Source organism: Mobula hypostoma, chromosome 5 (genome assembly GCF_963921235.1).
Source record: "Mobula hypostoma chromosome 5, sMobHyp1.1, whole genome shotgun sequence".
Taxonomy (NCBI): Eukaryota; Metazoa; Chordata; class Chondrichthyes; order Myliobatiformes; family Myliobatidae; genus Mobula; species Mobula hypostoma.
Genome location: NC_086101.1, coordinates 108971098 through 108993874, shown reverse-complemented (window position 1 = coordinate 108993874; position 22777 = coordinate 108971098). Strand labels below are relative to the sequence as shown.

The 22777-nt window shown below is 45.1% G+C and overlaps 1 protein-coding gene across 1 annotated transcript in view; it reads left to right on the top strand.

The window, feature by feature from the left end:
* Nucleotides 1-3985: 3985 nt before the first annotated feature.
* The window catches only part of LOC134347326 (hydroperoxide isomerase ALOXE3-like), a 77146-nt gene continuing 58354 nt past the window's right edge, over nt 3986-22777 (top strand). The window contains exons 1-2 of the mRNA XM_063049721.1: nt 3986-4063; nt 7371-7672. Of these exons, the coding sequence (XP_062905791.1) occupies nt 3986-4063; nt 7371-7672 (380 nt within the window). The remainder of the gene's footprint in view (nt 4064-7370; nt 7673-22777) is intronic.

Below are 22777 nucleotides of genomic sequence, written 5' to 3'. Positions count from 1 at the left end.
GTGAAAGTGGTGTCACAGTTAGATAGGGTGGTAAATGAAGGTTTTTGCACATTGGCCTTCATAAATCAAAGTACTGAGTACAGGAATAGGGATGTTATGTTGAAGTTGTACAAGAGGTTTGTGAGGCTTAATTTGGAGTATTGTGCCAGTTTAGGTTATCTACCAACAGGAAAGTTGTAAACAAGCTTGAGGAGGTGTAAAAAAATTAGAAGGTTGTTGCCAAGTCTTGAATATCTGAGTTATATGGAAAAGTTGAATAGTTTGACAATAGACAATAGGTGCAGGAGTAGGCCATTCGGCCCTTTGAGCCAGCACCGCCATTCACTGTGATCATGGCTGATCATCCACAATCAGTATCCAGTTCCTGCCTTACCCCCATAACCTTTGATTCCGCTATCTTTAAGAGCTCTATCCATCACTTTTTTGAAAGCATCCAGAGACTTGGCCTCCACAGCCTTCTGGGGCAGAGCATTCCATATATCCACCACTCTCTGGGTGAAAAAGTTTTTTCTCAACTCCGTTCTAAATGGCCTACCCCTAATTCTTAAACTGTGGCCTCTGGTTCTGGACTCACCCATCAGCGAGAACATGCTTCCTGCCTCCAGCGTGTCCAATCCCTTAATAATCTTATATGTTTCAATCAGATCCCCTCTCAGCCTTCTAAATTCCAGAGTATACAAGCCCAGTCGCTCCAATATTTCGACATATGACAGTCCTGCCATCCTGGGAATTAACCTTGTGAACCTATGCTGCACTCCCTTAATGGCAAGAATGTCCTTCCTCAAATTTGGAGACCAAAACTGCACACAGTACTCCGGGTGTGGTCTCATCAGGGCCCAGTACAGCTGCAGAAGGACCTCTTTGCTCTTATACTCAATTCCCCTTGTTATGAAGGCCAGCATGCCATTAGCTTTCTTCACTGCCTCCTGTACTTGCATGCTTGCTTTCAGTGACTGATGTACAAGAACACCTAGGTCTCATTGTACTTCCCCTTTTCCTAACTTGGCTCCATTTAGATAGTAATCTGCCTTCCTGTTCTTGCCACCAATTACCAAAGATTACCAATGCATCCACGATTTCTAAAACCACCTCCTTAAGTACCCTGAGATGCAGACCATCAGGTCCCGGGGACTTATCAATCTTCAGACCCAACAGCCTATCCAACACCATTTCCTGCCCAATATAAATTTCCTTCAATTTATCCATTACCCGAGGTCCTTTGGCCACTATTACAGCTGGGAGATTGTTTGTGTCTTCCCTAGTGAAGACAGATCTAAAGTAACTGTTCAATTCATCTGCCATTTCCTTGCTCCCCATAAGAAATTCACCCGCTTCTGTCTTCAAGGGCCCAATTTTGGTCTTAACTAATTTTTTTGCTTTTCACATACCTAAAGAAGATTTTACCATCCTCCTTTATATTCTTGGCTAGTTTACCTTCGTACCTCATTTTTTCTCCGCGTATTGCCTTTTTAGTTACTTTCTGTTGCTCTTTAAAAGTTTCCCAATCCTCCGGCTTCCCACTCATCTTTGCTATGTTATACTTCTTGTCTTTTATTTTTATACTGTCCATTACTTCCCTTGTCAGCCACGGTCTCCCCTTACTCCCCTTAGGATCTTTCTTCCTGTTTGGAACGAACTGATCCTGCACCTTCCGCATTATTCCCAGAAATACTTGCCATTGCTGTTCCACTGTCATCCCTGCTAGGGTATTATTCCATTGAACTTTGGCCAGCTCCTCCCTCATAGCACCATAGTTCCCTTTGTTCAGCTGTAATACTGACACTTCCGAGTTTCCCATCTCCCTCTCAAATTGTAGATTAAAACTTATTATATTATGGTCACTACCTCCCAATGGCTCTTTTACCTCGAGGTCCCTGATCAAACCTGGTTCATTGCACAACACGAAATCGAGAATCGTGTTCTCTCTGGTAGGCTCCAGTACAAGCTGTTCTAAGACTCCATCTCGGAGGGACTCCACAAACTCCCTTTCTTGGGGTCCAGTACCAACCTGATTCCTCCAGTCTACCTGCATGTTGAAATCCCCCATAACAACTGTAGCATTACCTTTGCAACATGCCAATTTTAACCCTTGATTCAACTTACACCCTACATCCAGACTACTGTTTGGGGGCCCGTAGATAACTCCCATTAGGGTCTTTCTACCCTTAGAATTTCTCAGTTCTATCCATACTGACTCTACGTCTCCTGATTCTATGTCCCCCCGCGCAAGGTACTGAATATCATTCCTCACCTACAGAGCCACCCCACCCCCTCTGCCCATCAGTCTGTCCTTTCAATAGGACGTATACCTTGAATATTCATTTCCAAGGCCCTGTCCACTTGAAGCCATGTCTCTGTTATTCCCACAACATCATACTTACCAATTTCCAACTGTGCCTCAAGCCCAACCACTTTATTTCTTATACTCCGTGCATTCATATATAATACTTTTAATTCATTACTTCCCTCACCTCCCATATCAATTCCTATTTCACTTGGCCATACTGTACGATCCCTTCCTGAGCTTTCTGCTCTGTTGATTCCGCTGTCTTTCTTAACTTTTCTTATTCTCACTTTCTCTTTATCTCCATCCTTATGTTTCCAGTTCATCCCCTCCCCCCCCCCCCACTACCTAGTTTAAACACACCCGCGTTGCAGAGGCAACCCTGCCTGTCAGAATGCTGGTGCCCCGCTTATTAAGGTGCAACCCGTCCCTTTAGTACAATTCATCCTTACCCCGAAACATACCCCAGTGGTCCAAGAATGTACATCTTCGCCTCCTGCACCAGTTCCTCAGCCACACATTCAGATCCATTATCTCCCTGTTCTTGACCACTCCAGCACGGGGAACTGGAAGCAAACCAGAGACAACCACCCTGGAATTCCTGCTTTTCAGCCTTCTTCCGAGTTCACTGAAGTCACGCTGTAGAATGTCTTTCCTCTTCTTCCCCACGTCATTTGTACCATCATGCACCACCACTTCTGGATGTTCACCTTACTCGAGGATTCCCTGAAATCGGTAGGTGACATCCTGGATCCCGGCACCAGGGAGGCAACACACCATCCTTAAATCTCACCTGTTGCCACAGAAACCCCTTTCTGTACCTCTCACTATGGAGTCCCCTACTACCACGGCTCTGCCTGACGTCTGTCTCCTCGGCTTTGCTTCAGAACTAACTGCTGACTCGCAGACCTGTCCGCCTCTCAGACTGGCACTGTCTTCTGTCCCAACAACTTCCAAAAGGGAGAACCTGTTTACGAGAGGCACATCTCCCAGGGTTTCCTGTACTTCAAGCATCCTATCCTTCCTCATCGTCGCTCCCCTTCTCTCTTCCGACACTTCATTGGCTAGAACGTTGACGATTGAAGGGAGATTTGATGAGTTAAGCGTGAAAGGTGAAGTGTTTAAGGGAACATGAGGGGGAACACTTTCACTGAGAGGGCGGTGAAAGTGTGCAACAAGCTGTCAGCTAAAGACGTGGAAGTAGGTTTGATTTCAAAATTTCAGAGAAATTTGGATGGGATTGGGGTAAGGAGGGTAATGGTTAAGTGTAGGTTGATGGACCTAGACATATTAAAGGTTTGGCATGGTTTAGATGGGCCAAAGGGCCTGTTTCTGTGCTGTACTGTTCTATGACTATGACTGAGGCTACATCTGGCCCCCCCCCCGGAGTTGGTGCTGAAACCCTATGAGATGCGCCGGCTCGTGAGCTTTCCATTCAACATGGTCACACCAACTCCACCACCACCATGCCTTCCCCCCACCCCACTCCCAAAACAGAACTGTCTAATCTCTGTCTCCACTGCAACAGAATGATTCTTGTTCAGGACCTTGGGAATAAAACAGGAAATGACAAGGATTCTTGTTCCTGTGAGATTCCTTTACACAGACACCTAACTGACCGTTCCTTGTTATCTTCCAGAATGGCAATATCTTCATTGTTGACTACGCGTTACTGAATTGAATGCAGCCAATACAAAGCCGATGCAGCAATACCTCGAAGCACCGATGTGTCTCTCGTACCTGATCCCAAGCAATGAATTTGTTCCCATTGCAATCCAGGTATGGACCATTCCTCTTCTGACCTGCAGATGGGTCTTCAGCGACCTTTTCCCCCCCCTCTTCTGTCACTTTTCACCATCCATATCTCACTCTTCCTCACCCTTCACCCTCCATCTCTTTCCCTTCTGTCACCGTTGACCCTTCATCTCTCCGCCTTCCTCACCCTTTACCCCCCACCTCATCTTTCCACACCCTTTACCCTCCACCTCTCATCCTTCTCACCCTTCCTCACCCTTCACCCTCCATCCCTCACCCTTCACCCTCCATCCCTCACCCTTCCTCACCCTTCATCCTCCATCTCATCCTTCCTCACACTTCACCCTCCATCCCTCACCCTTCACCCTCCACCTCTCACCCTTCTGTCACTGTTGATCCTTCATCTCGCACTCTTCTTCACCCTTCACCCGCCATCTCTCTCCCTTATGACACCGTTGACCCTCCATCTCTCATCCTTCCTCACCCTTCACGTTCCATTTCTCATACTTCCTCACCCTTCACCCTCCATCCCTCACCCTTAACCCTCCGTCTCTCACCCTTCTATCACCGTTGACACTTCATCTCGCACCCTTCCTCACCCTCACCCTCCATCTCTCACCCTTTGTCACCGTTCACCCTCCATCTCTCACCGTTCCTCACTATTAACACTCCATATCTCATTGTCTTCTTCCAACTCCCTCTTACCCTTCGTCTCCTCCACTGACTGTCCAAAATCCTCCTCCTTTCTGCCTCCGTCTCACCCCCACCAACCCCCATACCCCCATCTCTCACCCCCTTCATCTGTCATTCCCCCCACCCCGACCATCATCTCCCGCCCCACTGCATGTCTCCTCCCCGTTGGGCATCCCTCCCGTCTCCCATCCCTCATCTGTTAATCCCCTGTCTCTCATACTTCCATGATTTGCTCTCTTGTGCCCCCCCCCCATCTATCAGCCCCCTCCTTTTCGACACTCTCTAACTGCTTGGTGTATGGATAGCTGGCGTGGCCCGTTTAAAGATTCAGGGTAGACCTCCTAATTGACAATCACATTTTGGATGCCAAGGATTGAGCATTTAAGGAGCACCTGAACTAGGTTCGGTGCTCAATTGTAAGCCGACTAGTGATATTGCCTCGTGTTTGTTTTGAGCTCACTGCAGTGTAACGCCGTGCTTCGGATATCCCAGCAGCTGGGTCCAACTCATCCTCATCACATCTTGCTTCTCTTAGACCTTCACTCTCCTATCCTTTTCTCTTCTGCACCCACCCTCCATCTCCCCCTCTCTCCCTTCATTCTCCCTTCCTCCATCCCTCCTCCTTATCCTGGGTCCTTCAAAGGAGGAAGTATTTTTCCATCGGAGACACTCAGCTGATCAGACAGCATCTGTGGAAAAAGACAGAGTTAACATTCCAGGCTTTCGGGCTGCAATAACCTCACTGATTCTCTCTGGCTTCCATCATGTCAAAAGTTGCCTGTGTCTGTCTCCACAGATGCTGTTTATATGTTCTGTCACCAACATTCTTAGTCTATTTCTGATTTCAAACGTTTGTAGTCCTTTAATTTTCAAGAGTCTAACATTAACTATCCTCACATTTTCCTACCCACTCTACACCTGAACTAGAACATAGTACAGTAGAGCACACGAACAGGCCCTTTGTTGTGCTAAACTAATTAACAGACTTTTAACACCACAAGTCTGCAAGTTATTTGTTATGTCTTCCTTCTCACTGTGAAACGGGAACACCTCTTTTTCCCTTATTAGGGAGATGGAGAGAGCCTATAGTGTGACAAATTACCAGGTGAACGAGCAGTCTTTGGGGTACTGCAAGTCTGAGTCTTTATTGATGCTTTGCTGCATTCTTTGGTGCTCAGTGGAGGGAGCAGATGCTTTTTTGCTGCTGGGGAAGGGGGGGTCATTCCTTTGCTGCTGCTTATGCATGGGAGGGGGAGCGGGGGGCGTTTTGGGGTTCTAACATTTAACTGTTTCATTCTTTGGGGCACTCCTTTGTTTTCGTGGATGTTTGAAAAGAAAAAGAATTTCATGATGTATATTGTATACATTTCTCTGACATTAAATGTACCTTTGAAACCTATTACCAATTAGCTTTATTTGTCACATGTACATTGAAACATACAGTTAAATGTATCTTTTTTCATCATGTCAAATCAGTGAGGATTGTCTAGATAGTCTGCAAGTGTCGCCATGCTTCAGTTGCCAACATAACAAACCCACTACTTAATAATTCTATCTGTACACCAGTAGGGATCCCAGCAGAATACCACTAGTCAAAGACTTCCAGACAATTTAAGTCCCCTTCAATCACTACTCTCTGCTTCAACGGACAAGCTAGTACTGAATCCAATTATATCAAGTAACCGTAGATTACATGCATCTTAATCTTCTGGATAGCCTTCCATGAGAGACCTTGTCAAACACCTTAATAAAACCAATGTAGACAACATCCATGGTTCTACCTTCATTACTCACTGTTGTCACCTCATCAAAAAACTCAATTAAGTTAGTAAGACAACTTGTCCCACACAAAGCCACGCTGACTGTCCCTACTTGGGCCACACTTTTCCAATTGCTCATAAATCCCAGCCAGAAGAATCCTTTCCAGGAACTTCCCTACTGCTGACATGAGACCCACTCTGTAGGGGTCTATAGTTTCCAGGATTATCCCTAGATCACCTAGTGAATAGAGGAACAACATTAGCTACTCACCAGTCCTCCAGAAATTTGCCTCAGGCCAGAGAGGACATCAAGATGACACAAAGATGAAAGAAAGATGAGATCTATGTGTGAGGGAAGCATTAGATTGATTTTTAGAGTAGGTGAAAAGGTCGAACACATCAAGGGCCGGAGGATCTGTACTGTGTTGTAATGTTCCATGTTCTAAGCTCTTCATCAAGGCTCCAGCATTCAAAGCTCTTTCCTCTTGATAATCCGGGGTATATCGCATCAGACTCTGGGACCTAGCCACCATAATGTTCTTCAAACTGTATTTCTTCCTGATAACTGGCCCTTTGAGTGTAAAGTTCTCTCCCTCTAACTTTAAATCACCTTCATCTGGATTCTAACCCATTCCTTTCCAGTCCTGATAAGGGGTCTCAGGCAGAAGAGCCGGCTGTTAATTCTCCTCCATAGATGCTGCCTGATCTGCTGAGTTCCTACAGCATTTTGTGTGTGTTGCTCTGTTAGAATCTCTTGTGCTTCAGATTTGTCTACGTTGCTCTGTTAACGGAGGGATTCATTTGCCTCTGTCCATCAATCCCCTTCAACCTGTCCCAGACTCACAGAAAACACCGTCTGTAAATTGTGTGTTTGACAGATCAAACAGTTGCCGGGTCCACAGAACCCCATTTTCTTTCCGACAGACAGCAAATACGACTGGCTGCTGGCCAAGATCTATGTTCGTCACGCTGACACACAGGTCCACCAGCTCGTCTCACACCTGCTGAACACTCATCTGTTTGCCGAAGTCTACTGCATCGTGACCCTCCGGAAGCTTCCGAGCGCACACCCGGTCTTTAAAGTACTTTCAGATGCACTGCCGGTCTATTGTACTGAACAGGGGAGCCTTGCCGGTGTCAGAAGCATTGCCGGGAGTCGCCAGAGTTCGATCTCCTCTACGTACAGAGGTGTCCACAGTGACTTCTGTTGAGAATGGGGGTTAGAATGTGCAAGAGGAAAAGGCCGACCGTGGCAGCTGTCTGACTAATCCCGTTTGCTTGTCTGGTCCATGTCCCTCCATCTTCTACCAGTCTAAAGGCATCTTAAAAGCCTCTTTCTTATCAGCCTCCACCCCAGGCAGCACATTCCAGGCCCCTACAACTCTGTGAAAACTTGCCTGGGAAATGTCAAGTCACTTTTGCTTTCCCCTCAGCTTAAATCAATGCCCATTAGTATAGAGAATTTAGAGAGCAAGGCAGAAAGATGAGAACCAGGTCTGCCTGTAACACGTGCCAGTGAGGATAGAAATAGAAATAGATAAGTGTGTGGAGAGAAGCTGATGCTGGGGACAGGTTTCAGGTTCTTGGATCATTGGGATCTCTTCTGGGGAGGTACGACCTGTGCAAAAGTGATGGGTTGCACCTGAACTTGAGGGGGTCCAATATTGGTGTTTGGGGAGGGTTTAAACTAATTTGGCAGGGAGATGGGAACAGGAGTGAAGGGACTCAGGATGGGACAGATGGTAAAAAGCAAAGATAGCGTGCAGTCAGACCGTCAGGAAGAGCAGCCATCAGTGTGACTATCAGAGTATCATGGGTGCAGAATCAAGAAGAGCAGCAAATACAGTACTCAGAGTGTGATATCTCAATGCACAGAGTATATGAGATAAGGCGGATGATCTTGTTGCAATTTCCAGGTATGATGTTTTGGCCATCACTGAATCGTGGCTGAAGGGTGGTTGTAGTTGGGAGCTGAATGTCCAAAGTTATATGTTGTATCAGAGGGATATGTAGGTATGCAGAGGGGGTGGCATGGCTCTGCTGGTAAAGAATCGCACCAAATCAGCAGAAAGATGTGATATAAGATTGGAAGATGTTGCATCCTTGTGGGTTCAGTTAAGAAACTGCAAGCGTAAATGACCCTGAAGGCAGTTATATACAGTCCTCCCAACAGTAGCTGGGATGTGGACCACAGATTACAACGGGAAGTAGAAAAGATGTGCCAAATGGGCAATGTTATGGTTGTCGTGGAAGATTTTAACATGCAGATTGATTGGAAAAATCAGGTTGGGAATGGATCTCAAGAGAGTGGGTTTGTTAAATGCCTACGAGATGGCTTTTTAGAGCAGTTTGTTGTTGAACCTACTAGAGGATCAGCTATACTGGATTGGGTGTTATTGGGTGTTAACCGGAGGCGATTGGGGAGCTTAAGGTAAAAGAACCCATAGGAGGCAGTGATCACAATATGATTGAGCTCAACATGAAATTTGATAAGGAGAACAAAAAGTCTGACGTAGCAGTATTTCAGTGGAGTACAGGAAATTACAGTGGTATGAGAGAAGAGTTAGTCTAAGTAAAGTGGAAGGTGATGCTGGCAGGAATGACAGCAGAGCAGCAATGGCGGGAGCTTCTGGGGGAAATGTGGAAGATGTCCAAGAATGAAGAAATACAGAAATGATAAAATTGTACCACCGGGCTGACAAGCGAAGTCAAAAACAAAAGAGAGGGCATACAACAAAGCAAAAATTAGCAGGAAGATAGAGGATTGGGAAGTTTTTAAAAACCTTCAGAGAGCAACTAAAAGAATCATTAAGAGGGAAAGGATGAAATATGAAAGCAAGCTGGAAAACAATATCAAAGTGGGTATTAAAAGCTTTTTCAAGTCTGTAAAAATAAAAGAGAGATGAGGGTAGATATAGGACCGCCAGAAAATGGGGCTGGAGAAATAATAGCGGGGGATATGGAGCTGGCATATGAGCTATATGAATACTTTTGCATCAGTCTTCACTGTGGAAGACACTAGCAGTGTGCCAGATATTGAAGAGTCTGAAGGAAGAGAAGTGGGTGCAGTTACTGTTACAAGATAGAAGGTGCTCAAAAAGCTGAAAGTCCTAAGGGTACATAAGTCACCAGGGCCAGATGAATGAACCCTAGCGTTCTGAAAGAGTTAGCGATAGAAATTGTGGAGTCATTAGTAATGATCTTTCAAAATTCATTAAACTCTGGCATGGTGCCAGAGGACTGGAAAAATGCAAATATCACTCCACTCTTTAAGAAAGGAGGAAGGGAGCAAAAACGAAGTTATAGACCAGTTAGTCTGACCTCAATGGTTGGGAAGATGTTGTTAAGGATGAGGTTATAGAGTACTTGGTAACACAAGACAAGATAGTACAAAGTCAGCATGGTTTCCTTCAGGGAAAATGATGCCTCTCATAATTCTTTGAGGAGATTACAAGTAGGATAGATAAAGGGGAAGCAGCGCATGTTGTATATTTGGACTTTCAGAGGGCCTCTGACAAGATGCCGTGCATGAGGCTGCTTACCAAATCAAGAGGAAAGTTATGACATAGTTAGAGCATTGACTGATTGGTAAGAGACAGCGCATGGGAATAACCTTTTCTGGTTAGCTGTCAATGACTAGTGGTGTTCCACAGGGGTCAGTATTGGGACCACTTTTTTATGCAGTGTTAATTTAGATGATGGGATAGATGCCTTTGTCGCCACGTTTGCAGATGATACGAAAATTGAAGAAGGTGTTGAAGAAACAGGTAGGCTGCAGAAGGATTTAGACAGATTTGGAGAATGGACAAGAAAGTGGCAAATGAAATAGAATGTTGAATAATGCATGGTCATGCACTTTGGTAGTAGAAATAAATGTGTAGACTATTTTCTAAACAAGCAGAAAATCCAATAATCTGAGATGCAAAGGGATGTGGGAGTCTTGTGCAGAACACCCGAAAGGTTAACGAAGGAAGAGTCGTGGTGAGGAAGGCAAATGCAGTGTTGGCATTCATTTCAGGAGGTCTAGAATACAAGAGCAAGGATGTGATGCTGAGGCTTTATAAGGCACTGGTGAGGCCTCATCTTGAGTATTGTGAACAGTTTTGGGCTCCTCATCTAAGAAAAGATGTGCTGGCATTACAAGGGTTCAGAGGAGGTACACATGGATGATTCTGGAATGAAAGGGTTATCATACGAGGAACGTTTGATGGCTCCAGCTCTGTACTCACTGGAATTTAGAAGGATGAGGGGGGGAATCTCATTGAAACTTTTTTGAATGTTGAAAGGCCTAGATAGAGTAGATGTAGAAAGGATGTTCCCCGTGGTGCGGGAGTCTGGTACAAAAGGGCACAGCCTCAGGATAGAGGGGCCTCCATGCAGGGAAATTTCTTTAGCCAGAGGGTGGTGAATTTGTGGAATTTGTTAGCACAGCTAGCTGTTGAGGCCAGGTTGTTAGGTGTATTTAAGTCAGAGATTCTTGAATGGCCATGGCATCAAAGGTTACGAGGGGAAGGGCAGGGTGTGGGGTGAGAAGGGGAGAAAAGGATCAGCCATGATTAAACGATGGAGCAGACTTGATGGGCCGAATGGCCTAATTCTACTCCTATGTCTTACGGCTTTATGGTCTATTTCACATTTCCACCATGGGAAAAAGGTTCTATCCACTCTATCCATGCCTTCCCTACCTTGCATGAAGGGCAGAGAGAGAGAGTGTGTGTGTGTGTGTGTGTGTGTGTGTGACAGTATGTGCATGAGCGTGTGTATGACTGTGTGTGTCTATGTGGGTGGGAGAGAGAGAGCGCATGAATGTGTGTCTATGATAGTGTGTGTGTGTGTGTGTGTGTGTGTGTGTGTGTGTGTGTGTGTGTGTGTCTGAGTATGTTTCTATGAGAGTGTGTGTGTATAGAAACATAGAAAACCTACAGCACAATACAGGCCCTTCGGCCCATAAATTTGTGTCGAACATGACCCTACCTTGGAAATTACTAGGCTTAGCCATAGCCCTCTATTTTTCTAAACCAAATGTACCGATCCGAATGTCTCTTAAAAGGCCCTGTCGTATCCGACACCACCACAGCTGCCGGCAGCCCATTCCACGCACTCACCACTTTATGAGTAAAAAACTTACCCCTGACATCTCCTCTGTACCTACTCCCAAGCACCTTAAACCTGTGCCCTCTTGTGGCAACCATTTCAGCCCTGGGAAAAAGCCTCTGACTATCCACACGATCAATGCCTCTTATCATCTTATACACCTCTATCAGGTCACCTCTCAGCTTCCATCGCTCCAAGGAGAAAAGGCCGAGTTCACTCAACCTATTCTCATAAGGCATTCTCCCTATCCACAACACCTCCAACCTTTGTGTCATCAGCAAACTTACTAACCCATCCCTCCACTTCCTTATCCAGGTCGTTTATGAAAATCACTAAGAGTAAGGGTCCCAGAACAGATCCCTGAGGCACTCCACTGGTGACCAACCTCCATGCAGAATTTAACCCATCTACAACCACTCTGCCTCTGTGGGCAAGTCATTCCTGGATCCACAAAGCAATGTCCCCTTGCATTCCATGCCTCCTTACTTTCTCAATAAGGCTTGCATGGGGTACCTTATCAAATGCCTGACTGAAATCCATATACACTACATCCACTGCTCTTCCTTCATCAATGTGTTTAGTCACATCCTCAAATATTATACCTCTCCAAATGTTCATAAATCCTGTCTCTCAGGATCTTCTCCATCAACTTACTAACCACTGAGGTAAGACTCACTGGTCTATCATTTCCTGGGCTATTTCTACTCCCTTTCTTGAATAAAATAACAATATCCGCAACCTTTCAATCCTCTGGAACCTCTCCCATCCCCATTGATGATGCAAAGATCATCGCCAGAGGCTCAGCAATCTCCTCCCTCGCCTCCCACAGTCACCTGGGGTACATCTCATCCGGTCCCGTCGACTTATCCAACTTGATGCTTTCCAAAAGCTCCAGGACATCCACTTTCTTAAAATCTACATGCTGAAGCTTTTCAGTCTGCTGCAAGTCATCACTACAATCACAAAGATCCTTTTCCACAGTGAATACTAAAGTAAAGTATTCATTAAGTACCTCTATTATTTCCTCTGGTTCCATGCACACTTTTCCACTGTCACACATGTTAGGTCCTATTCTTTCACGCCTTATTCTCTTGCTCTTCACATACTTGTAGAATGTCTTGGGGTTTTCCTTAATCCTGCCCGCCAAGGCCTTCTCATGGCCCCTTCTGGCTCTCCTCATTTCCATCTTAAGCTCCTTCTTATTAGCCTTCTAATCTTCTAGATCTCTAACATTACCTCGCTCTCTGAACCTTTTGTAAGCTTTTCTTCTTGACTAGATTTATTACAGCCTTTGTACACCACATGTCACAAGTGCAGACCACGGGTGGACCCAAAAGCAGGACACAAACACGTTTTGTAGCATTAACAATAATAGAGTTCATTAATCGTTACTAGGAAAGCGGGGAAGCAAGGATTGTTCAGAGAGAGATCAAGGAGTGAGGAAAGCAGAAGCGGGAATAAGCGTGGCGAGACTCGGACCCGGTACCCGGGACACCAGAAGCCTGGTCCGGGGACACCGGAACACCGGAGGCCTGGTCACTTTCTCAGACACAGGACACGGATTACTGAGCCGGGGCTCCTCCTTTGGTACAGGACATAGAACCGGGACTCTTCTTAGACACAGGGCACAAAACACTGAGAGACAGGAATCACCAACTCAGAGCAGCGGCAAGCAGCCGGACCTACCCAGCTGATACGAGGACACGAGGAGACAGTTCCTAACTCAGAGTAACGGCAAAACGGCCAGACCTGCTCAACAGAGACGAGGACATGAAGGAACGATACCACACAACGATAGACAGTTCATACCTTGACACGAAATGGCTCCAAGTAGTGGCAAGCCCTTGACGCAGCCCAGGAACTACAGGCAGCGGCTGTAGTCTCACTCTGGCGGGTTAACTTGACAGTCCCACTCCGGCGAGGTAGCTTAGTGGCTCGATCATGCAAGGTAACTTAACAGGCTGGCTCCGGTGAGGAGAGGCGATTTACTGGCACTCGCTTCGGGGAGAAAACTTGAGTAGCTCCGGCGATGTAATTCGGCTCGTTCCGGCAGGGTGACTTGCTTGCACTTTCTTCAGTCACGTCCAATGACGATCTCGCCCGAGTCTGTCTGTCTGCCTGTATCTCGTTTTACAGCGGTACACACACACACACACACACACACACACACACACACACCTACACTTCACCCTCCCATCTTTGACCATCCTAGTATCCTATTCCTGTTTATTCATCATATTCTATAAAAAACCCCTGTACCCCTTAAAAACGCTAAAAGTACCCGGACTTGTGCTCTCTCACCCATGCCCAGCAACCCTTTTAATGTGAATTCCTGCATCCCCAACTCCCTTAATTTATTTCTCATCATCTCTCTCTGTATCCCATATTTCCTGCAACACAAAACTGCATGTTCTACTGACTCCTCTTCCTGACATTCCTCACACAATCCTGTCTGGTGTTTCCCTATCATTTTCAATGTTTTGTTTAATGCACAATGTCCCAGCCTTAACCTAGTCCACACAATTTCCTCTCCTCTGTTTCCATTACCTACCCTAGTAACTGCAACACTCTTTTGTATTTGATGTAAATGCCTCCCTTTCCCCTCCCTGTCCCATCTTTCTTGCCACATTCGGTTGACTTTTTCCCAGATTACACACTTAACCTCTGCTTTACTGATACTAATGTGCATTTCCACATTTTCTTTCTTTAACGCCCTCTTTGCCAACTCATCCACCCTCTCATTCCCCTTCACCCCGACATGTGCTGGAACCCATAGAAATTTTACCTGACCTCCCTGATTTGCAATTCTTGTAACTAACTGAAGGACTTCATAAAGTACATCTTGCCGACTGTTTGTGTGAAAAGACCTTAAACTTGCTAGAACTGAGGATGAATCTGAACATATCAATGCTTTGGTTTGTCTGGCTTTCTGCACCCATTGCAACGCAACCAACACTGCCAGCATCTCCACTGTAAACACCCCTAACTTATTAGATGTTCTTCTGCTGATTCCAATTTCTTTTGCTGGTATTACCACCCCAAACCCTGTCACTCCTGTTTCAGGTTCCTTCGCACTATCCGTATAAATGTGAGTATAATCACTATACTTTTCCATCACATGACAGTTAAATGCATTTACCAAATCTGTTTTATATCTTTCTTTCCTTTTTACCTCTAACAAATGCCAGTCTATGTCAGGCCATACAAGCTTCCATGGAGCTACAACCGGATAAACTACTGAAGAACTCATCCTCAGATCAAATACTCCACATTCTTTCGCGATATCATTCCCTACCCGACTAAAGGTATCCCTCTGAAACCTCCCATTTTCCCAGCACTCCTGCAACACTCCTTTAGTAGGGTGAGAATCATTGTGCCCCTGCAAGTTAGCCCAGTAGTTTGCTATCAGTTGCATCCTTCTTAGTTCCAAAGGCATTATTCCCATTTCTACCTGTAGGGCTGACACTGGTGATGTTTTAAAAGCCCCACTGCACACTCTCAAGGCCTGGGCCTGAATCACATCCAGTTTCCTTATAAGAGAACTAGCTGCTGATCCATATACTATATTTCCATAATCCAATACAGATCTCACTAAAGCCACATACATTCTCTTCAAAGCTGAACAACTTGCTCCCCATTCCCTACCAGTCAAACATCTCATCACATTTATTACTTTTTTACATTTCTCCTCAACTTTCCTGATATGGTCTGCCCATGTTAATCATGAATCAAATACAACTCCCAGAAATTTAAATAATGCAACCCTTTCTAATTCAACCCCATACATCCTTAACTTCTTCCCTAGCTCAACCTTTTTCCTGGTAAAAAATACAGTTTGAGTTTTATCTACTGAAAATCTACATCCCCAATCATAACCTCACTCCACCACTTCATCAATTGCTTCTTGCAGTTTCCTGATTATATGGTCCATGTTCCTGCCTCTTTTCCACAAGGCCCCATCATCCGCAAACAGTGACCTACCTATATCCACTGGTACCTTTGTGAAGACATCATTGATCATAATCATGAAAAGTAATGGGCTAATCACACTACCTTGAGGTGTGCCATTTTCCACTATGTACTGTTTTGATAATTCTGATCCAATCCGAACTTGAATTTTGCTACCAAACAAAAAATCTTTAATCCAATTAAAAACTCTCCCACCAACCCCCATCTTGTGCAGTTTAATTAATAATCCTTCCTTCCACATCATATCATAGGCTTTTTCAATGTCAAAGAACACTGCCACTACTGACTCTCTATTTGCCTGGGCCTTCCTTATTTCAGTCTCTAACATAATCACTGAGTCCATGGAATTCCTTCCCTTTCTAAAACCACTCTGATAACTTGCCAGCATTCCCCTTTTCTCAAGCTCATATGATAACCTTTCTGTTATCATCCTTTCCATTATCTTACATATACTTGATGTTAATGCAATTGGTCTGTAGCTAGTGGGTTTTGACAGATCCTTGCCAGGCTTCCTTATTGGAATTACCACTGCTTCTTCCATGCACTTGGTAATCTTCCCTCCTCCCACACTGTTATAAAAATGCAGCAACTTCAAGAGCGCTCCTTCTCCTAGATTTTTTAGCATCACAGAGCATATCAGATCTTTCCCTGGGGAGGTTGGTCTCGATCTCTTTATTGCTCTCACCATTTCTGCTAATGTAAATGGGTCATCAATTATATCATCTGTTCCTTCCCTCCTGCTTAACACACCTGGGTGTTGGCTCATTATTCTTTCCCTTCTTCTTCTCCCTTCTTCAGACAAATTTTCTGAACTGTGTATCAGTACAAATGACTTGGCCATGACCGCAGCCTTATCACTACTGGAGACTGCAGTTTCCTCCTCAGATGTCATTACTGGATATTCCCATTCCCTTCTATCTCCTCCCATCCTCTTAATCATTCCCCATATCACTCCCACAGGTGTTGTTCTTCCTACCTTGTCGCAAAAACTCCTCCAACTTGCCCTTTTAGCTTGATGTATAGTTCTTCTCACCACTGCCTGTGCTTTCTTATATTGAACCAAATGCTGCATATTATGGGTTCTTTTAACTAGCCTGAATGCTCTATTTCTGTTTTTTACAGCCTGACAACATTCCTCTGTCCACCATGGTACCAGTTTTCTATTCATCCTATTTTTACTCCTAGGTATAGATCCTTCTGCTGCCATGATAATTGCTGAAGTCACCTGACTGTTTAATTCATCTACATTTCCAGAAATATCAATCTTTGTCAACCCTTCTTCACTCAACTTCTGGAACTTAGCCCAATCAGCTTTTTCAAACACCCACTTTGGGGTTCCGCCACCTGGTCTTACTTCAACTCTTTCACCCACTGAACACAAAACTGGGTAGTGATCACTGCCTACTGTTGAAGCAGTCCAAACTCCCCAGTTACTAATCCCAGCCAAGGTATTAGACACTAACGTAATATCTAACACTGACTCAGTTCCTGTTGTTATATCTATCCTTGTGCCGCTACCATCATTCATACACACCAAATCCCTTTCTTCCATCAAATCTTCAATTACCTTCCCATTTGGATCTGTAATCTGATCTCCCCATATTGTGCTATGAGCATTAAAATCTGCACTACTTTATGTCTGTTTTGTCCTTGTATCTTTAATAGGCTGTCCAAATCCAACCTTTTACATGGATTGTAGTAGTTAATTATAACCACTCCCTCCCCTCTCTCCCACACTTCCACCACTATGTATTCCTGATCATCTCCTTTTTCCAGTACCCTATATGATATACCTTGCTTGATTAACATAGCACAACCCCCTCCTCCCCCAAGATTTCTATCTTTCCTTATCATTGTATACCCATATACCACAAAGTCTAAAGTTGGTTTCAACCAAGTTTCCTAAATACACACGACATCCGGTTTTACAACCATTTCTTTAATAAAGTGCTTTAATTCCTGGCTATTGGCCAGTAAGCTCCTTGCATTCCATTGTAAAAGAATCACCATAATTAGTATTAACCAACACATGACACTTCCTGGCTTGACTGATTACTGAGGTTCTCCCTCACTTCCTCCCATGTCAGTCCTACTAACCCTAAATGGTTTACTGCTGCTTTTACCACCAGCTGAATTTTGTCACTTTTTGACTTTACCTCAGCAGTACTATTAATCACTCCTGCAATGAATGTTACTAGAGACTTTTTGTCTACATAAATCCTGTCATTTGTTCTTTGTTGCATCTCTCGTATCCCTATTGCTCCCTGTTCATTAGGAACATTATTCTGTTCTCTTGACATTCTTACAGCTTCTGCATATGATCTTTCTTTTCACTCTTATTTCTTGAATTTTAGTCTCCCGTCTCACAACCTCACACCCACTATATGCAACATTATGAGCTCCTCCACAATTGCAGCATTTTGGTTGAACTCCTCTTCCGCACTTTCCATATTCATGATCACCCCCACATCTAGCACATCTCCTCTGCCTTTTACAGTTTTTAGCCACGTGTCCAAACCTTTGACAATTATAGCACCTCAATGGCTTTGGCACATACACCCTTACTGGGTAACTCATGAAACCCAGGAACACCTTCCTTGGCACTCTTTCTTCTTCAAATTCAATCAATACAGATTCACTTTCCTTTTTCACTCCCTCCTTTGTTGTTTTCAGTCTTTGAACATTCATTACTTTCCCTCCTTTGATATTCCTTTTTATCTCCTCCATATTTATACTCATTGGTATCCCCGTAATCACTCCTTTACAACCACTGTTTTGTGCTCCCACCCTCCCAGTGTATTCCACCTTGCATTTTCCTATCTCTTTTAGCTTGAGTGCTTTCTCAAGTTGATCCTCATTCACACATCTTACCAATAAGTTGCCATCATTAAGGACTTTTGCAAATACTATTTCCCCTATCTTATTTGTCAGAGTTGTTGTTAGCACAAACGGGTTAATTTTCTTCATATGTCCCTGAGCCTTCTCATTAAACCTAATTATGACAACACCTCCTCTCTGAGCTTGTTCATCTTCCTCACTTTCAGAGCTTTCTCCACTATCATTTCTTATTCTTTTATTCCTTTTGTCTTGGTTTTTATTCATCCGACCCCTCACTACCTCCTCATTCCCTTTATTTCTCCCTTCACAATAATCCACCTCTCCCCAGCTGCCTACCTCTGGTCCCAAGTCTCTATCCTTCTCCTTCTCCACTTTCTTTCCCTCAACCCCGCCTCTTATCTTGTCCACCATTACCGGAACCACACAACCCCCTCCCAACAATTTCCGTTCCTTCCCCACTCTTTCCCTCAACAGGTTCCAAAACACACTCACACATCAAGCAAAACACAACAAGCTTCCAGTCCTCGCCCGAGTCACTGTCAGCTCAACACTAAATACCGATAGTTCAGCTGAGACTCAGTTGCCTTTAATTACAGAGCCCAAGAAACACGGGGAAACAATGAATTAAGGAAAACAAAGAGTCAACGGTCCTGATCGTGACAGAAAGCAAATTTAAAGAGACCCAGGGAATAACCAGTCGGGAACGTGACACCACGGTTCCGGTACCCTACCATAACATCCCTGTCTCATTGGAATGTACCTATGCAGAACTCCACACAAATATCCCCTGAACATTTGCCACATTTCTTCCATACTTTTCCCTGAGAACATCTGTTTCCAATTTAAGCTTCCAATTTCCTGCCTGATAGCCTCATAATTCCCTTTACTCCAATTAAACGCTTTTCTAACTTGTCTGTTCCTATCTCTCTCCAATGTTATTGTAATGGAGATAGAATTATGATCACTATCTCCAAAATGCTCTCCCACTGAGAGACCTGACACCTGACCAGGTTCATTTCCCAATACCAAATCAAGTACAGTCTCCTCTCTTGTAGGCTTATCAACATATTGTGACAAGAAACCTTCATCAACCCATCTAACAAATTCCACCCCATCTAAATCCCTTGCTCAAGGGAAATGCCAATCGATATTTGGAAAATTAAAATCTCCCATCACGACAAATCTGCTATTATTACACCTTTCCAGGATCTGTTTCCCTATCTGCTCCTCGATATCCTCTTACTATTGGGCGGCCTATAAATAACACCCAGTAGAAATACTGACCCCTTCCTGTCCCTAACCTTCACCCATAGAGACTCCGTAGACAATCCCTCCATGACGTCCACCTTTCCTGCAGCCGTGACACTATCTCTGATCAACAGTGCCACGTCCCCACCTCTTTTGCCTCCCTCTCTGTCCTTTCTGAAGCATCTAAAACCCGGCACTTGAAGTAACCATTCCTGCCCCTGAGCCATCCAAGACTTTGTAACGGCCACCACATCATATTTCCAAGTACTGATCCACGCTCTAAGCTCTTTCTCGTTGTTCACAACACTCCTTTGGGTTAAAGTAGATGCATCTCAAACCTGCGGTCTGAGCGCGTCCTTTCTCTATCACCTGCCTATTGTCCCTCTTGCACTGCCTACAAGCTTTCTCTATTTGTGAGCCAACCTCCTCTTCTCCAGTCTCTTCAGTTCAGTTCCCACCCCCCAACAATTCTAGTTTAAACTCTCCTCAGTAGCCTTAGCAAACCTCCCCAGCGGGATATTGGTCCCCCTGGGATTCAAGTGCAACTCATCCTTTTTGTACAGATCACACCTGCCCCCAAAGAGGTCCCAATGATCCAGAAATCTGTGTCCCTGCCCGCTGCTCTAATCCCTCAGCCACGCATTTATCCTCCACCTCAATCTATTCCTATTCTCACTGTCATGTGGCACAAGCAGTAATCCCAAGATTACTACCTTAGCAGTCCTGCTTCTAAACTTCCTTCCTAACACCCCCTGTACTCTTTTTCTTTTCCCTTTTCCCTAACTATGTCATTGGTACCAGTATGTACCATGACCTCTGGCTGTTCTCCCTCCTACTGCAGGATATCTTGGACGCGGTCTGAAACATCCTGGACCCTGGCACCTGGGAGGCAAACTACCATTCGAGTTTCTTTCCAGTGTCCACAGAATTGCCTGTCTGACCCTCTAACTATAGAGACCCCTATCACTACTGCCTTCCTCTTCCTTTCCAAACACTTCTGAGCCACAGAACCAGACTCTGTGCCAGAGGCACGGCCACTGTCGCTTCCCCCAGGTAGGCTGTTCCCCCCCCCCCACCCCCCAAACAGTACTCAAACAGGAGTACTTATTGTCAAGGGGTACAGCCACAGGAGTACTCTCTAGTAACTGACTCTTCCCCTTCCCCCTCCTGACTGACCCACTTGACTGTCTCCTGTGGCCCCAGTGTGACCACCTGCTTATAACTCCTTTCTATCACCTCCTTGCTCTCCCTGACCAGGCGAAGGTCATCGAACTGCATCTCCAGTTCCCTAATTCGGTCCCTTAGGAGCTGCAGCTCGACACACCTGCTGCAGATATGGTCATCCGGGAGGCTGGGACACTCAGGACCTCCCACATCTGATACCGAACACAGAAAAATGACCTCATACACATACTTCCTCCTTTCCGCAAATAACACTGGTAAACATACCTCGCCTTGTCCCGTTACTGCCTAAGCCCGTTGAGCCACAGTCCTATCACTCTGCTACCCGCTCCGAACACTGGATATGGCAGTCTTCCTTTCAAGCCTTTCGTGCTCTACTGGCTGACTTCACGCGCCTGCTCAGTCTTGCCTCTCTTTTACCCCGAGTGATAAATCTACCTTGGCTCCGAAAATCAGCCGTTCACTCGCAGCCTTCTTGCTTCGAATCCATGTACGTATCTATGAGTGTGTGTGTGTCTGTGTGTGAGTGTGTGTGTGTGTGTGTGTGTCTGTGTCTGTGTCTGTGTCTGTGTCTGTGTGTGTGTGTGTGTGTGTGTGTGTGTGTGTGTGTGTGTGTCCGTGAGTGTGTGTGTGTGTGTGTCCATGAGAGTGTGTCCTGCAGTGTAAAGCCTACCCTGGTTGGTCCTACAGAAGTGCAAAATCTCATACTTGTCTGCATTAAATTCCACCTGCTATATTTCTGCCATTTTCCCAGCTGATCCAGATCTCTCTGCAAACCATGATAGCTCTCCTCACTGTCCAGTAGATCCCCAATCTTGGCATAATCTGCGGATTTGCAAATGCAGTTAATGATATTATCATCCAGATCGTTGATATAGATGACAAACAACAACAGACCTATCACTGATTCCTATTGCATTCCACTAGTCAAAGGCCTCCAGTCAGAGAAGCAACCATCTTCTTTCTCTTGCTGGCTTTTGCCAATGTCTATCCAATTTACTACTTCATCCTGAATTCCAAGCGACTGAACCTTCTTAACCAACCTTCCATGTGGGACTTTGTCAAATGCCTTGCATCCACTGCCTTACCTGCATTCACTTTTAGGTAAATTCCTCAAGAAGTCCTATAAGATTGGTTAGATATAATCTCCTATGCACGAAGCCATGCTAACTATCCCTAATCAGTCTATATTTAACCAAACATCTGCTCCTCTGTAATCTCTACAGGGTCCATGAAGTTGATGTCGCTGTGGCTCACTTCTATAAACTCTGTGTCCATCTCCTGAGTAGATGCAGATGCAAAAGGAGTATTGAAAATTTCCCACTACTCTTTTGCTTCCACACATGGATTACCATTCCAATCTTGCACAGGACCAATTTTGTCCCTCGCAATCCTTTTGCTTCCAACGTATCTGTAGAATCCCTTGGGATTCTCCTTCACCTTGTCTGCTCGGGCAACCTCATGCTTTCTTTTACCCTTCTTGATTTCTTTCTTAAGTGTACTCTTGTATTTCCCATACTCCACAAGCACCTCATTTGTTCCTAATAACTACACCTACTGTGATCCTCCTTTTCTTTCTTAACCAGGGCCTAAACATCTCTTGCAAACTCCTGACACTCATTATCTTTACTATTTATTCTGACAGGAATATACAAGCTTTGTACTCTCGCAATTTCAGTTTTGAAGGCGTCTTCAAGCACACCTTTGCCAGGAAACAGCCTGTCCCAATCCACACTTCTCAGATAACTTCTGATACTGTGGCGACCCACTTTCTAGCGCACACGAACCGGCTCACAACAGCGCGCGTAGGCAGAGGGCCGGCACCAGAAAGGGCGCCAGGCCATCTTCACCAGCAGGGGGAAAATCCCGGGCGCGGAAAGGGTCTGGGAATATGCACTCCCCACAGCAATCCCACCCAAGGGAGGGCGGGAATGGGAAGGCTTTAAAAGCAGGC